The following is a 17,893-nucleotide window of genomic DNA, read 5'->3' on the forward strand; positions in this document are numbered from 1 at the left end:
ATCATTCTTCCCACATTCCATATGTGAATGGAACAGGAAGAAACCCTAATAACTAATGGGATGTACCTTCTGCACTGTATGGTGGTTTTCAGAGCATGGCTGTAAATGTAGAAACATATGACTGGTCCAAGGAACATTGGATTAGCTAACCAACTATATATCCCATAGCTCCCTGCATTTGGCAATGAAATGGTGGAAATATTTTTTTCATGTTGTTATTTCTGACAATGGCATTGATTAAAGTAACTGTACATTAATGTCTTAGTGAAAGCATTAAAAGGGAATTAAAAATGTATATTTTAAATATGTATCTCATGGAAGGATGCAGTACTTTTTTTGTTCCTTGTGATTCAGTTTTGGGTCAGACAGACACTCAAGCATTTGTGTATCAAAGTACCATGCAACAACTTGAGGGTTAAGAATATTTAAATAGATTTATATAGAACTCTTATACAGGAGAATGATGTAGAATGGTACCATTCCAATAAAATCACATACTTAAAACTTGAATCGATACTTACAAAACATTTATTGCCATAGCGCTGCATATAATTGTAAATCACAGTTTAAATCGTTGTGTAAACTTAATTCAACTTTGCTATTGATACTGCTGCACAAGTATGCAGGAATATATTTAATTACTTCATGACTGTCAAAGTTTGGAATAAATTTTATCATCATTATCTGTCATGTCCGACATGGGAAGTTTTTAACACAGAAGAAAATCTAATTACATGAACAAAGGTCAGAATGTCTGTTGAGATTTAGATCACTGGAGGTAGAGTACTAAGTCACTTTGACAAGGAAGCATGTGTTAATGCAGGATTTTTGAAGGAGCCATCCTAGAATTTGCCTGAAGTAAATTAAGGATGTCTTTTTCTGGATGGCTGGTTGAGCCAAGTGTCTAAAGCACAGAACCACCCACAACTACACCAATACTCTGCAAGCCACCTAATTGTGTTTGGGGAGGCTACTTCTGGTACCACTATCTGATCCGGCCTTCCCTGTTCCATTCACAAATAGTGGGAAGAATTGTTGTGAATAAAACTCTGTATTAGCTCCAATTTTTTGAATTTTCTCATTGTGGGTATTTTGTGAGATGTATGTGGGAGGAAGTAATATATTGTCTGAATCTTTCCGTAACATACTCTCTCACAATTTCAATAGTAATCCACTATGTGATACACAATGCCTCTTTGTAGTGTCTACCACTGCAGTTTGTTGAACATCTCTGTAATGCACTTGCACACAACTAAATGACCCTGTCATAAAACTTACTGCTCTTTTTAGGATCTTCACTATTTCTTCTATTAGACCTACCTGGCAAGGTTCCGACAATGATGAGCCATATTTGAGAATAGTGAGACAAGTTTTTTGTAAACCAATTCTTTTGTGGATAAGTTACATTTCCTTAAGAGTCTTCCAGTAGATATCAGTCTAGCATCTGCTTTTCTAACTGCTTGTTTTATGTGGTCATTCCACTTAACTCTCGACTGAGCATGCCGTTTTTTTATAACACGTGTGGGTGGATGGTGTACTTTGTTCACATGTAAATAGCAGCTGTCTTTATATTACCAAAGTAAACACATATGAGCTAGTTCACAGTTTAATTTTAGTTTAATTAGACAATGATAACATAAAGTTACATTATACAAGCTAAATCATTCAAAATCGGCAGTTTTCAGTTAGAGAAGTTAGAAAGATCACAAATAATACCTCTGTCTGGTGCGCCCCGTGTTGACCAGTGACACTACTTTGTCCATTCTGCATGTGGAAATATGTCCAAAACTCAAGAACTTATTAATGTTTATAGACTTTCACATTTCAGTAACCTAAATTACTGAACATTTTAACTGAACTGTGTTGTGATTAACAAATGGTGGGGAACGTCATTGTCATAAAAAAAATGATTATTGGACATGGGCATGCTCATAATGGACTGGATTAGTCAGATTACCTCATTGTGTTTCCCTTTGATAAACTGTTACTGTACTGACTGTGAACTGTGATGTTTTCATACATATGTGAACTGTTTTGTGTCCGAAATAGGGTAACGAACTTTGCCATGGAACTACTGATAGGTGATGGTAGCTTCTAATCTGGTTCTAGGTGTTAATATATTTTTATAGTGTTTCTGCAGTTCAAGTTATGGCATCATGTACATTCTTGAGCAAACAATATCACACGGTCATGTAGATTTACAGCTTTGAGATGACCAAGAGTTTGCATTAGCAAGGAAGGACAGTGAGAATCGTGCCAGTATCACTACAACAGATGCCCTATCAGGAGAGGAACAGTCCCATTCCGGTATAATTAGAACTCATACATACATGAGAGGACTGATGTCCTGGAACAAATAAAAAGAACGCAAGTAGTTCAAGATAGTTCACTATCAATTTACAGTGATGAATTGACTACATAGAACAGTGCCCAGGAAGCGATTGGGACATTGTGAATTATGCTGGGTGAAATATGAAATTCAGCAGACACCATTACGGAGAGGACTTCGACCATTTAATGAACAGGAGAACAAGTTCAACTGACGTCATCATCATCATTTTGAGCTGCAGCCAAGCAGCACAGAGCACAGCTGTTGGCAAACCATAAACAGACAGGGGATATGAGCTGCAACAGCAACAGATTTCAGCAGCAGGAACAAATGGTGTTGGATTGACCTGAAGATAAAGTGTTTTGTCAGTGAATGTAATTACCTAAAACGTGCAGCGATGGGAGGAAAGACAGTGTGTTTGACAGTGAGGGACAAACAGTAAACGGTAAGAGTTAACCTGATGGTATTGCATCGGAAGATGCTGAGGAGGAAATAAAATTTGCAAATAATCGAAGTAGTTGTTAAAAGTGAACTTGAAGATGATAGAGGAAACCACTTTTAATGATGAGACTACTACTAGGCAAATATTAAACAAAATGTCAAGGCCTTCACCCACTGATTACTGTAATGTGCAAGAGGACGAGGACAAGGACAAGGACAAGGATGCCCATGCCTGGAGGCGAGGCGGGATGCATCCCCCCAGCACTCAGAAAAAAGGAAAAAAAATGGTAATCAGGTGTGCTTCTTTCAAGAAAATTATTTAAAAGCCAGTATTATCCACATTTTTAACAGTCAGAACTGGAAGTTTTTACAGCTACTTACAAGTTGCCATTTGTCTTCCAAAACATTAAAAATACTCCATACTCCCAGCTCTAGCCACCCTCCCCCACCCTCCTCCCGCTACAAATCATTGTATGGGCACCCTCGGATGAGGACCATGCTGAATCAATAAACTGGTTAAAGCTGGGCAGGAATTGCATGAAAAAAGTCGAGAGATACAAGATTAGCTTGCAGCTGAAAACATTAAACAACTGTTGGTAATAGTAGCCAACATATATAAAAATAATAGGGACATCAAAAAGAGACATTGGCAGTTTAAAATTAAGGCTGAGAAATGATATTCATAATTTAGAATCAAACCTGGACAAAAAACTAGAGTTTATGAAAGTTTGCTTTGAAAATAAGTTATAGAAAGAGGTACAGAACAGATCTAAAAATTAAGATGGAGTAGAGACTGAAGTTAATAAAGATAGTTTATTTATAAAGGTCTGTCTTTATCATGACAGACCTTGACAAAGTGCCACAACATGACTGCAGACTCATTTACAGACTTTATGTCTTAAACTTATAAGGTATAACTAGAAAAAATGTGAAACAAGGATGATTGCTGTTTCTGACTGCAGCACAAAAAATAAAATGTATTTTTAAAAGTCTGCAATGACAACGGGGAAAAGCTTGGGAATCAAATTGAACACATTGAAACAGATCTGGGTAGTACAGTGGGAACAATAGGAAAAGATCTAGAAAATAAATGCATAAAAAGAAAATGGAACAGGTCAATGAGAATGCAGAATCTAAATTTTTAGAAGTTGAAAACTAAGTTCGTAAAGTTCAGAGTACAAATCATTTTGTATGTACTGATTCATATAGCCTATATCAGTTTTGATTTCATCAGTGTTTAATATTTGCCCAGTAGTTGGACTGATAAAGAAAAAATGTCTGTTTGTAAGAAGTTATTTGAAGTTAGGTGCTTATGGATCAGCAGCCAAAATTGGAGAGCCATGTAATTCCTGGAAAGGGTTTAAAAAGTTATTTATGGAAGAGTATTGGTCTAAGGACACATAGCAAAGACTCTTAAGTGAATTTTAGGATGGTGAGAGGTATGGGTCAAGAAGAAATACTATTAAGGGATTTTTTTCAGTATTCGATTAATGAACTGAAGTATCAGCACAAAAAATTGGGTAATGAATCCATAGTCATAGATTAGAAAAAAAAATCTCCAGCAGGTTAGAGAGACGATTTTTTGAATGATATGATAAAAGAAGAACAAATAAAACTCACACGAAGAACAAATAAAACTCACACCCAAGGGTAGTGGAAGGAATTTTGACACTACGAACAAAGTAATAGGAGATTACAATGTGAATAGTGAGTAGAGTAGGTTCTGGAAGGAATAACTGAGGTTTTCTAAACAACCAGGTGGCAAATGTTCCAAATGGGAATAGAATTGATAGGAGAAATTCCAGTGACAGAGGTAAGGGAATGGCAACTATAGGCTCAAAATGCATAATTGAAATTTGCTCTGGTTGTGGCTCACACTTGAGCAAGAAACAGAAACGAGCTGCCAGTGAATGGAAAACAAACCAACAATGAGTAACACTCATGTAGGCAGAGGAACCACGTCTACTAATAAACAGATCTGTTTCCACTGTAGGGGATCTAATTAAATTAGAAAAAGTCAATCAACAGAAGCAAACAGATAAAACAAAAAAGTGCTTGATGGTGAGTGTAAGACATATTATCAAAATCGGTATCAGGATACTATGAAAAAATGTAACCCACAGCAATAGCCAAGGGAAACGGCCATGTCTTATGAGTTCAAAACATAACAAAGGGAAACTTACGAGACAAAAGGTACTGATAGCCTACGTGCGACAATAGCCAGACCTTGGAGGGAGGTCACATAAAATATCCGAGGCTCCTGCACACACTGTGAAAATACCGACCAGAGGTGTCAGCGTGGCAATAGTCATGTATAGCAATAACACTAGAAGCTGTAAAAACAAGAGTGATGTAACTGCATACAAGGGCAAGGAGCAAGTATAAGAGAGGTATAAGAGGAGAGAGTCTTTGGAAGTGGCACCTATACATCATGAAAGCCTACAGCACACATGAGACATAACTTAACAACAGACACCTCCCTCCCTCGACAGACACCTCCCTCCCACTACTCAGCCTCAAAAAAACAGTACGCAAGTAGAGCCGATAAGATGGACAGGGCCCTTCGACAACATGCCATGTTGTGCACTGGGAGGGGTGATGGGGAAAACTGAATGAAACTCGGAAGCCGGACACACTCAAAGGTCTATTGCAGTCAGAGTAAGAAGTTGGCAATAGTATCTGCAGAGGCAGCCAAAGAGAGTGACCATGCAGGGCTAAGAAGAGTTATCTGCAGCAGACGCATTGCAGCTGATGAACTACTAATTATTTAGCTACGAACTTCTGCATGCCCTGTCATGGGAGCAGGGTCAGTTAGTACTGAGAATTCCAGTTTAAGCAGACAGAATGGTGCTAGTCAGTCATTCTCTCTGTGTAGAGACTTGGTCTTTTCATGGGTACAATTCCTTTACAGCAAGTATATCACAGAGTCAAAGTTGTAAAACACTCATACTGTTTGTCATTTCATTACCTATTTGAAGGCTTACCTTTTGTAATAATGGAATTTTTAACAACACAGCCAGGTCTACACTTGACCCCACTTAGACCAACTCATATTTCCCTTCTTTCCGAACCCTGTCACCAAATCTCAACCAACATTCACATTTGCTTTGTGACACAACTGTGGAAACCAAAGCAATTTAAGTGTGGCTAATACCCTCATAGCACCTATTAATGTCTGCTGGATGGTGAAAATGAATTAAATGGAATACCAGAAATATTCTTTTAGTTTATTAAGGATAATGATGGGATTGTAGCTACGCATGTGTCAGGGATAAGAATTGTGGGTGTCACTGGGGAAGTTTCTAAGAGCCTCAAACCAAAACTTCCTTATAATACCTCCTCTCCGCCCATAAAATTCTCCTGCTTTGCAATTCCAAGTTTGTATGTCCCATTTCCCAGACAAACTCTTGGCATCCAGGAAGTAAAACAACACGTGCAATGCTGCCTCAAAAACTCTTCACCCTATTCACCTTCTTAATGTCACCTTGGATTACCACTATTCACTACCTCTACAAGAGCCTCCTTACCCTCACCACTTCCTGCACTTCTATTCTGACCTTCACTTAGATAATCTCTGCTCTCATGGACCAACACCTTCAGCCTATTATCCGTAATCTTCCTACCTATATAAAAAAAGACACCAATGTTTTCTCTACTGACTCTCCACAGTTCCTGTTCCTTTACTACCTGGTGCCCTGCTCGTCACTATCAATGTCAACTACCTCTACAATGATATCCCTAAAGCCCAAGACCTTACCGCTATTGAAACTATGTTTCGCAATGACAGACTGACTCCAAACCTACAAAACCTCCTAACTGGTCACCATGACAAATTATAACCTCACTCACAATGACATCTCTTTTGAAGGCATCACCTACAATCAAATGCGAGGTAGAGCAATAGGCACCTACCTGCATGACACCATCCTATGTCAATCTGTACATAGGGCATTTAGAGGAATCCTTCCTAACCACTCAAAATCCCAAACCCTTCACATGGTTCAGATGCACTGACAACATCGTTGTTATCTGGAATGAGCGTGAGGACACCCTATCCAGGTTCCTCCAGGACCTTGACACCTCCCCAATTTGCTTCACCTCATCCTCCTGAATCCAGCAAGCCACCTTCCTCGATGCTGACCTCCACCTCAATGATGGCTGCATCAGTACCTCCATTCAGATCAAACCTACCAACCACCAACAATACCTCCACTTTGATAGCCATCACCCCTTCCATACAAAGAAGTCTCTTACATACAGCCTAGCCATTGTGTCACATCTGTAGCGATGAAAAGTCCCACTTCAAATGTGCCAAAGGTCTCTCACTGAGGCCTTCACAGGCCGAAATTATCCTCCCAATCATGTCTGGAAACACACTTCACATGCCTTATCTCTCCAATGATCTAATACCTCCCAAAGTACCACTGTCCAACCACAAAGGAGCAGTCCCATCATGACTCAGTACTAGGCCTACATAGGACTAGAGCAAGTGAATTAAATTTTCTGCCAGGGCTATGACTACCTCTCATCATGCCCTGAAATGAGGAATATCCTACCCACTATCCTTCCCATAGCAGTATTCTACCACCCGCTGAACCTACACAATATCGTTGCCCATCCCTACTCCACCCCTACTCCCCACTCCTTGTCTCATGGCTCATGTCCCCATACATCCTCCCACCAGCACATACGCCAGTCCAGTCACAAGCATCACCCATCCCATCAAAGGCAAGGCTATCTGCGAAACCAGTTATGTGATCTACAAGCTAAGTTGCAACCATTGTGTTCCATGGACATGACAACCTGATAGTTGTCTGCCCACACGAATGGCCACCTACAAACTGTAACGAAGAACCAGCTGGAAAAGATTCACACAATTATAGCTTTTGCCATTAAGGCCTTTGTCGGCAGTAGACACACGCACTCACACAAACGTCACGCGTGTGTGTGTGTGTGTGTGTGTGTGTGTGTGTGTGTGTGTGTGTGTACTGCTGACAAAGGCCTTAATGGCCGAAGACTATAATTGGGTGAATCATTTTGTTGTGCCTATCATGACTCAGCATCTCTGCTGTATGGCGAGTAGCAACTTTCCTTCTCTGGTATTGTTACATTCCATCCTGGATTTTCCATTAGAGATCACTGTATAAATACAAAAAAAAAAAAATTCTGGTGACTAAACAGACTCAAGTGGAACAATTGTTAAGTGTCAAAGCAGCATTTGTTGAAAATATCTTTGTACTTACATAAAGATGAAGCATCATTATTATAATTATGCTGTGGTGGCAGTTTTTCCACCTAATGGCACTTTCGTTATAATTTTCAAGTCCATATTTCAGTTTTATAAAGTTTAGCTGCACATTTCACTATTACAATGTGCACTTGAAATACACTGTGTTTACATATCAACATGTAGGCTATGGTCAAAGATCTTATGTGTAGGAGGTGTAAAGATGTTGCTCATACAGAAACACGTAGGTGATGCTCAAAGAACTTAGCCATAGGAAGTACAAGGATGTTGCACATACAGAAACTTAAAAAGCTATTATAAACTGAAAAAAAATTTCTGATCCACATCATGTTGTTTTTTGAACCACATTTTTGTCAGAGAACTTAGATCTAGGAAGTACAATGATTTTATATATATATGAAAGTACTAAAAGCTATTGCAAATAAAAAAAATGAGACACCTGTTTTTAGTCACACTGTTGTCATAGAACTAGTATCTAGGAAGTACAATGATGTTGTACACATGAAATTTTGAAAGCTACTACAAATTACGAAAATGACTGTTAAAGATTGTGTTTACAATATGACTTTTACAAATTACGATACTGACACTTCAACTGTTGTACGATTGCTACATCGGCTTTCCATAGCATATTACTTTGTTATTGTATCAGAGGATAATGAGCTTTTATTTATGAATATTTCATGAAATATGTGGAGATAAGATTTGTTTGCATGCTCTACTTGTTCGTTGAGAATAAGGTGTGGTGAGTTAGAAGTGTGGATGTAAGTTTCTAGCTCTTTGAGCAGATTCATTTTCTTTCCTTAGTTGACAATGTGTAGTATTTGTAGGTTGTCTGTAATGGCTGTGGCTGAGTGATCATGGTCTTTTAGGTGCATTGCAAAGGTGGTTTTATCAAAGTTATTTAACCGGAAGGCATCCATATGCTCACGGTATCTTACAGTTAAACTCCTTCCAGTTGTACTATGTAGAACTGTGGGCAATTGCCACATAAAAGTTTGATTTGTGGTGGCAGTGGTTATTTGTCTTACTATTGTGGATGATGTGCTGTTGTAGCTGAAAGAAATTTGAATACCAGTTTTCAGCACTAACAACAAGTTACAACAGCACATCATCCACAACAGTAAGCCAAATAACCAATGCCACCACAAATCAGGTATTTACAAACTTTTATGTGACAACTGTCACCACAGCGTAATTATAATAATGATGCTTCATCTTTATGTAAGTACAGAGGTATTTTCAACACATGCTGCTTTGCCACTTAAATTGTTCCACTTCCATCTGTTTAGTCACCAGCAAATAATTTTTTGTATTTATACAGTGATCTCCAGCAATATAAACATGTATGTGGATGTACAAACACCAGAGGACGGGCACAAGCTTGAAACCAGTTGCGTGACGAATAAATAATCTTTTATTGTGACTGGTAGTGGTAATTTTTCTACACCATATAAAGGAACAGTTACGGAGTTCAACAGCATCCACTATGGATAAAATTCATTTAACATTCAATCTTGTAACCCCCCGACTTCAACCTTCACTAGTACCTGTCCTCCATCTCTTCCTTACTCCCACTCTAGCACCATGCATGCCTTCTATTTCTATTTAACCAATGCACCTAGTAGTTTTTCCCCCTTCTCTACACCTCCCTTCTCATCTTGCCCCTACCCAGCACAACCTCCCGACTCTGCAACTAGCAGCCCTATCCTCTTCCCATTATGTTCCTGCTCGCTCCTGCAGCAGCACATCATCTCCTCCACCCTACCCTGCTATCCCTCTCCCTCCCCACCCCAGACCTCCTCCTTACCCAGCACCTACACTGGGTTACTGCTCACGTCAGATACATGTGCAGCCCACTGATGGGCTGATCAGGCTGTGTGTGTGTGTGTGTGTGTGTGTGTGTGTGTGCGCGCGCGCGCGCGCGCGCACACACACACACAACTCAGTGCCGCCTCTGCATGGTGAGTAGCAATCTATCATTTTCATATTGTTGCTGTTCCACCATGGACTTTCCATTGTTTGAAGAACAAGTACATGTACAGATAAATGAGAGAGCAGAAAATATTGAAGCCATACTTACGACCAAAAGAGTCACTTAAAAGAAGTGTTAATACAGAACAGTGAGGTATTTTCAGATATGCCTCTGTTAGGAAAAGATTCTGATTGCAGGTCAAAGTTTAAAGAATGTGAAGCATTGTTTCACAAACCTTTTATTATTCCAAGAAATAAATTGTTAGAAAAGAAATAGAGAAGATGCTTCAATAGCCAATAATTAAGCAATCTAACATCAAATGTAATAATTCTTTGATATGGTTTAAAAAAAGCAAATTAAATTAAATAGTTTCAGGAGAATGTGACCAATCAGCCAATATTGATGAAATTGTACTACTCCAGGGGTCTGGTTTAAACTTTGGCCTTCCAACGGTCTACCAAATCGTTCTGACAATGTCATATACCCTAACTCATCATATATCCCAACTCATCTTCACCCACATCCTTGTCCCTTCCTATAACTGTCTTCAAGTACATTTCCCTTGTGTAGCCCTTCTATTTATTCCTTCCTCCTTTCAGCTTTAACTTCTCTGCCTAGTACGGGGTTGCATTTTGTGTATGTTGGGGCTCAATGTCGAAGTCATCAGCGCCCTCTTGCCTTCTGTGCTCTTACTATTTGTGTAATTGCTTCTGTTTTCTCAAAGGTTTCCTATAGGTGGAGTATATCCTTCCCTATAATCTGATCCACAAACAATGACGGTTTGCGCAGCTTGAGAGACAGATGGGGACTGCACTGTTGCTAGTTACAGGCAATGACTGTGGTAAGTGCATTCATGTGCTCTATGCTTGAAGAAAGTGTGTATACTGCAAATTATGTCCCTTGCTTTCTTGTGCGGAGTTTGTTCCTTACCATCACCATAGCCATGGCAACTCACAATAAATGGAATAAAAATTCACTAAATAACTCACTATGATAATGTTTAATGCTTGCACTGGCTGCAAGATTCACAGTAGAGTGCTGAGAAACTAATGAATGCTTATTGGCTGTTGGAGAAATTGTGATGTAGATGCTCAGAAGAAGCCTAACGTGACCGCCACCCAACTTCAACTACAGTTATGCATGCTTGTACTTCCTTGTATTTCTTGTCTAGCTATTCCTGCTTCACCATTTTGCAGTTTCTGTCAGCCTCATGTATTAGATGTACTTATTCCCATTTGCCTGCTTCATTTGCTATATTTTTCTATTTTCTTCCTTTCTCAATTATATTCAATATTTTAGGTGTTATCCAGAGATTTCTTCTAGGCTTTATCTTTCTTCCTATTTGATCATCTGCTTCCTTCACTATTTCTTCTCTCAAGACTACCCCTTCATCTTCTATTACATTTCTAATTCCTGTTCCAGTCATTACCTAATGCTATCTTTGACCCTTTCAACAATCTCAAGTCCTTTCAACTTATCCCGGTCACATCTCCCTATTTCCTATCCTCCTGCTTTCCTTGCAGCAGAATTACAAGAACAGAGTTCTCAAGTGAAACAGTCTTGTTAGCAAATTTTTATTCACAGCCTAAAAACTGGGGGGGAACTATTTTGGTATGGTACAGTCAGATTCATCTTCTCTCTGAAAAGTTACCGTAACAACAGATAGTGCCATTTTTATTGTATCATATAACTCCTAGAATGAAAATATTACATTCTAATTCAGGTATCTTAGTCAGAAGTTTATAATTACATAAGTTATTCAACAGAAGAAAATTACATAGCCAAACCCAAAACTTCACTTTTTACTTCTGAGTTTGACAAAGTTTCTTGTTCATGCTAATTACTGATTAACATTATTTAAAATTTTCATATTTTTGTTTGCATTTGGAGAGTCTGGGTCAGTACCCAATTACACATGAAGACATAAAAATAATTATAAGCTCCAGACATAAACATACTGTTACCTGGTTTCTTTCCGACATAAGGAATTCAAGATTGGCACCTGGTAAGCCCAGTTCAAGATACGTTTTCACAAGCCTCAAGTCAGCTGAGTTCCCATCCAAGCCATGAACACAGACTATCAAATGTAAGCCTTCTGGAGAAAATATTCTATATTCATCACTGATGTGAAAATAAGGCAAAGTGGAGGCCAGAGTTGGAAAGTCACTGTTGAAAAGACAAATTATTACCAGAGATTTTTCCACAAGCTTTAAATGGGTAACCAAAGTTTCACTCTAAAAACTCCAGTCTAGAATACTATGAACATACGAAAAATCTAGGATGGAATGTAACAATTTTATAAAAAGAATAGTTGCTACTTACCATACAGAAGAGACGCTGAGTTGCAAATAGGCACAACAAAAAGACTGACAGAAAATAAGCTTTTGGCCAACAAGACCTTTGTCAAATACAGTAGACGACAACACACACACACACACACACACACACACACACACACACACACACACACACGACCATAGTCTCTGGCAGCTGAAGCCGAGAGACTGTGGTCATGTGTGCGTGAGTAGTATTTGTGTGTGTGTGTGTGTGTGTGTGTGTGTGTGTGTGTGTGTGTGTGTGTGTGCCCGCGACTGTCATCTATATTTGGCAAGGCCTTGTTGGCTGAAAGCTTATTTTGTGATAGCTTTTTTGTTGTGCCTATGTGCAACTCAGCATCTCCGCTTCATGATGAGTAGCAACCATCCTTTTCATAATATTGATAGTAAGAACATACTTTGTTTATGTAAATTTTTTCTTCATTACCTATTTTCTGTAGTATCATTAGGGAATACATATATTTTTACAGTTAATACTGAACCAATAAACAGTATGCATCAGTAAAGGCTGTCTGAGGCAAATACTGCAACTACAGTAAGGCAAAATTCACAGTTCAAGTAATATACAAATAAAATTGCAATGTTAATTTTTAACTAAAATCACGACTTTTCAAAATATTTGATAAAAACTGAGGGATGAATGAATAAAAATTAGGACAAGTTAATTTTCAGTCATATTGACATAGTACCAACTGCTTTCAACAAAGAGGAATTAATAATACTATTCGGCATTCAAACGTTTTGAACTTAAGTTGTGGTGGGAAGGAGCGGGGTTGCATTTTACTTTGATTTGCGAGTTATTTCTCTAGAAGCTTCTTTTCATAACTTGTCAGATTGTAGAAAGTCACGCAAGCAAGGTCAATAATTTTTTTTTTTTTCCTGTGAGAACTTTTGTAAGTTCTAGGCATTTTTCATTGGTGCACAAAGCATTAATTATTGAAAACTCTCTCTCCCTCCCTCTCCCTCTCTCTCTCTCTCTCTCTCTCTCTCTCTCTCTCTCTCTCTCTCTCTCTCTCTCTCTCTCTCTCTCTCTCTCCCTCCTTGTGTCTGAATCTCAAATTTCTATCAAACATTCCACAAATTTTCTGATACATCTTAGGGTCTTAAGAGACACAAATTAATAGTGAAAATGAGTTAAAATTTTCTAAGGAAGCCGGCAGTTTCACGGCACGGAATGAAACTGGAGCATTGTGCCACTCCTATTTACTTTGAAGTTCCCTAGCTCAAGTTCTAACTTTCCAGAAACATTGTTACAGCATCAAATGAAGATCAGTATAGAACTAACATACTTTGGAGAAAACCAGGACAACTTTGGAGCTAAACCATTGTTGTGAAATGTGCTTCTCCAGTAGTGAGAATGTAACCCACTGTGGGACGTCTCAGCACATGCTAAGAAAGGGAACTGTGCTCTAAATGAAAGTTGCAGTTTGATAACTGGCTACCTATGACTAAAATGAACTGAGAAACTATATTACCTTTCAAGGCCATGGTTTGAAACTATAAAATTTGGAATGCCACAAAAGCTTGTGATAAAGAAAGTTGTAATAAATGACAATGCATTCACTCATGGCCTACTATCAGGTAATGTTCATTTTGAAATATCAAATCACATTTATAACAGAAAGATTTACAATAAGCTGCTCAATAGAAATTCTCATCACACTTAATACGTACACCTATACACACAATTAAGCACTGATGGCAAGTAGTTGTACTCCAATGCAATTATGAGAATACGTACATTTCCTTTTCCATATTCACAGCAAAATGATGCTGCAAAACAAAATTTTCCACTAACATTGCCTTTTCAATAGAGACAGCACTATAGAAACACATTATCAGGAGGTGTGTTGTTCATCACGCCACGAATATAAAACTGAGAATTAATATAACTGCACAGTTTCATTATCAGCGTATATAACCTGTAAATCATCCCTGTGAAGTTCATCTGCCTTTTAAAATCTTCTTTGAATTTGATGAAGCTCAGTTCTTCATCTGCGATGGAAGAGACCAACTTCTGCCTTAAGCGTTCCTCCCCATCCTTGGAGTAGCACTCACACGTCCTGTCAGAGGATGGTAGGGGTGCTGGAGCCAACAAAGCTGCTGGTGCTTGAGGCAGCTGAGGTGCTGGAGTTTGTGTCGGTGCCGGTGCCGGCGGTGGACCAGGGAGTGATGAAGGCACTGGGCAGGAACATGGCTGATCGACAGCTGGCGCCCTGCAATATGGACACAGGACTTACATACCAAACAAAATGTAACTAAATCTTTTTATCTTTTTTAAACCGTGTATCTCCTCCACATATTTTTCAGTTGCAACTTTTATGATCAGACAGGTTACCATGAGAAGTCCTTTGTTTCCTCCAGTAGCCAATTATTTTACGAAAAAGATCTGAAGACATTGCTCACATGAAAACAGCATAAAAACACAAGTATTCTGAAGATATTCTAATTTTGTAGGAAAGAATGTGAATATCTTGGAGTAAAGGAACTACTTACCAAAATGCAGAAGCTTGACTAATCAGCAGACACACTAAACCATACCTTTCTTAAGGGCTTTGATAATCTCTCATGTTCTGAAATGGGGACATCCTACCCTAAATCCTTCCCATCCCTCCTAAATTGGAGTTCCGTCAACTACCCAACCTACATGACGCCTGTTGAAGTACAAGGTGCAAGATCTGTCAAATCCACTCCAGTCTTGTCATAGGCTTATCCTACTCCATCACACGCTCAACCATTTGTGAAAGCAGCCATGTCATATACCAACTCTGCTGCAAATACTGCAGAGCTTTTTACATCTGTATGACTACCAACTAGCTGTCAATAAGGATTAATGGCCACTAACAACTTGCTGCCAAGAACAAAGTTGACCATACAGTGGCCCACCATGCAGCCAAGCATGATATGCTCAATTTCAATGGCTGCATGACAAACCTTGCCATCTGGATACTTGCCCCCACCAATAGCTTCTCCTAAATTCACACATGTGAGTTATTCTTGCAGCACATCCTTTGCTACTGTATTTGCCCTAGTTTCAATCTCTTGTAACCCACTGCCCTCCACCCTCCACCAGACTGCTCTCCTTATTCAGTCTACTCACCCCCTCCCAATTTGCGTCACCTTCAGCGTGAGCCACTCCTCCCTGGCTCTGACAACTGTGCATCACATTCCGAATCCGTTCACCTGCTACACCCTCCCGCACTTTCCCAGCCGGCAAACAGACTGCCTCTCTCCTAGCTACTAATCACGCACCCTGAACAATTCTCCCTATCTTACTCTTTACCTGCCCCACGCAAGAAACCCAGCCTAGTTCACTTGGCAAAATAGAGCACAGGCATTGTGTCTTCACAATCATGCAGGGACTTAAGTGTGTGTGTGTGTGTGTGGTGTGTGTGTGTGTGTGTGTGTGTGTGTTTACTTGTAATCTATCTCAAAAAATTATTAAGCAGATTTTCTTTTTTGTGTGTGCCTATCAACAACAACGCTTCTGCATTTTGGTGAGTATCATCATCATTTAAGACTGATTATGCCTTTCAGCGTTCAGTCTGGAGCATAGCCCCCTTATAAAATTCCTCCATGTTCCCCTATTCATTGCTAACATTGGTGCCTCTTCTGATGTTAAACCTATTACTTCAAAATCATTCTTAACTAAATCCAGGTACCTTCTCCTTGGTCTGCCCCGACTCCTCCTACCCTCTACTGTTGAACCCATGAGTCTCTTGGGTAACCTTGCTTCTCCCATGCACGTAACATGACCCCACCATCTAAGCCTGTTCGCCCTGACTGCTACATCTACAGAGTTTATTCCCAGTTTGTCTTTGATTTCCTCATTGTGGACACCCTCCTGCCATTGTTCCCATCTCTTAGTACCTGCAATCATCCTAGCTACTTTCATATCCGTAACCTCAACCTTGTTGATAAGGTAACCTGAATCCACCCAGCTTTCGCTCCCATACAACAAAATTAGTCGAAAGATTGAACGGTGCACAGATAACTTAGTCTTGGTACTGACTTCCTTCTTGCAGAAGAGAGTAGATCGTAGCTGAGCACTCACTGCATTAACTTTTCTACACCTTGCTTCCAGTTCTTTCACTATGTTGCCATCCTGTGAGAATATGCATCCTAAGTACTTGAAACCGTCCACCTGTTCTAACTTTGTTCCTCCTATTTGGCACTCAATCCGTTTATATTTCTTTCCCACTGATATTACTTTCGTTTTGGAGATGCTAATCTTCATACCATACTCCTCACATTTCTGATCTAGCTCTGAAATATTACTTTGCAAACTTTCAATCGAATCTGCTATCACACCTAAGTCATCTGGTCATCCGCATATGCAAGACTGCTTATTTTGTGTTCACATATCTTAATCTCACCCAGCCAGTCTATTGTTTTCAACATATGAGCCATAAATAATATGAACAACAGTGGCGACAGGTTGCAGCCTTGTCTTACCTCTGAAACTACTCTGAACCATGAACTCAATTTACCGTCAACCCTAACTGCTGCCTGACTATCCATGTAAAGACCTTTAATTGCTTGCAAAAGTTTCCCTCCTATTCCATAATCTCGAAGAACAGACAATAACTTCCTTCTAGGAACCCGGACATATGCCTTTTCTAGATCTATAAAGCATAGATATAATTCCCTGTTCCACTCATAACACTTCTCCATTATTTGCCATAAGCTAAAGATCTGGTCCTGACAACCTCTAAGAGGCCTAAACCCACACTGATTTTCATCCAATTTGTCCTCAACTAATACTCGCACTTTCCTTTCAACAATACCTGAGAAGATTTTACCCACAACACTGATTAAAGAGATACCTCTGCAGCTGTTACAATCTTTTCTGTTTCCATGTTTAAAGATTGGTGTGATTACTGCTTTTGTCCAGTCTGATGGAACCTGTCCCGACTCCCAGGCCATTTCAATTATCCTGTGTAGCCATTTAAGACCTGATGTTCCACTGTATTTGATGAGTTCTGACTTAATTTCATCCACCCCAGCTGCTTTATTGCACTGCAGTCTGTTGACCATTTTCTCCACTTCCTCAAATGTGATCCTATTTCCATCATCATTCCTATCCCATTCTACCTCGAAATCTGAAACATTACTGATCGCATTTTCACCTACGTTGAGCAGCTCTTCAAAATATTCCCTCTATCTGCCCAAGGCATCCACAGGATTCACCAGCAGTTTTCCTGACCTGTCCAAAATACTTGTCATTTCCTTCTTACCTCCTTTTCGAAGACTGCTAATTACACTCCAGAATGGTTTTCCAGCAGCTTGACGCTTAGTCTCCAACCTGTTTCCAAAGTCTTCCCAAGATTTCTTCTTGGATGCTGCAATTATCTGTTTGGCTTTGTTTCTTTCTTCAACATAACTTTCTCTGTCTACCTGAGTTCTAGTATGTAGCCATTTTTGATGCGCCTTCTTTTTCCTTTTACAAGCTGCCTTGACTGTGTCATTCCACCAAGCTGTTTGCTTCTTCCTGCTTTTACACACTACTGTTCCAAGACATTCTTTAGCCACTTCTAGTACTGTGTCCTTGTACCTTGTCCATT

At 39.4% G+C, this 17,893-nt stretch overlaps 1 protein-coding gene across 9 annotated transcripts in view; it reads right to left on the reverse strand.

Annotated features, from left to right (window-relative positions):
* The window catches only part of LOC126355863 (protein FAM135A), a 528,171-nt gene that overhangs the window by 38,813 nt on the left and 471,465 nt on the right, over window positions 1-17,893 (reverse strand). For all 9 annotated transcript variants that reach the window (XM_050006353.1, XM_050006355.1, XM_050006359.1 and 6 more), the window contains 2 exons: window positions 14,252-14,545; window positions 11,958-12,159 (listed from right to left, as the gene is read on the reverse strand). In XM_050006353.1, coding sequence (XP_049862310.1) covers window positions 11,958-12,159; window positions 14,252-14,545 — 496 coding nt within the window. The remainder of the gene's footprint in view (window positions 1-11,957; window positions 12,160-14,251; window positions 14,546-17,893) is intronic.

Source organism: Schistocerca gregaria, chromosome 3 (assembly GCF_023897955.1).
Source record: "Schistocerca gregaria isolate iqSchGreg1 chromosome 3, iqSchGreg1.2, whole genome shotgun sequence".
NCBI classification, from domain to species: Eukaryota; Metazoa; Arthropoda; class Insecta; order Orthoptera; family Acrididae; genus Schistocerca; species Schistocerca gregaria.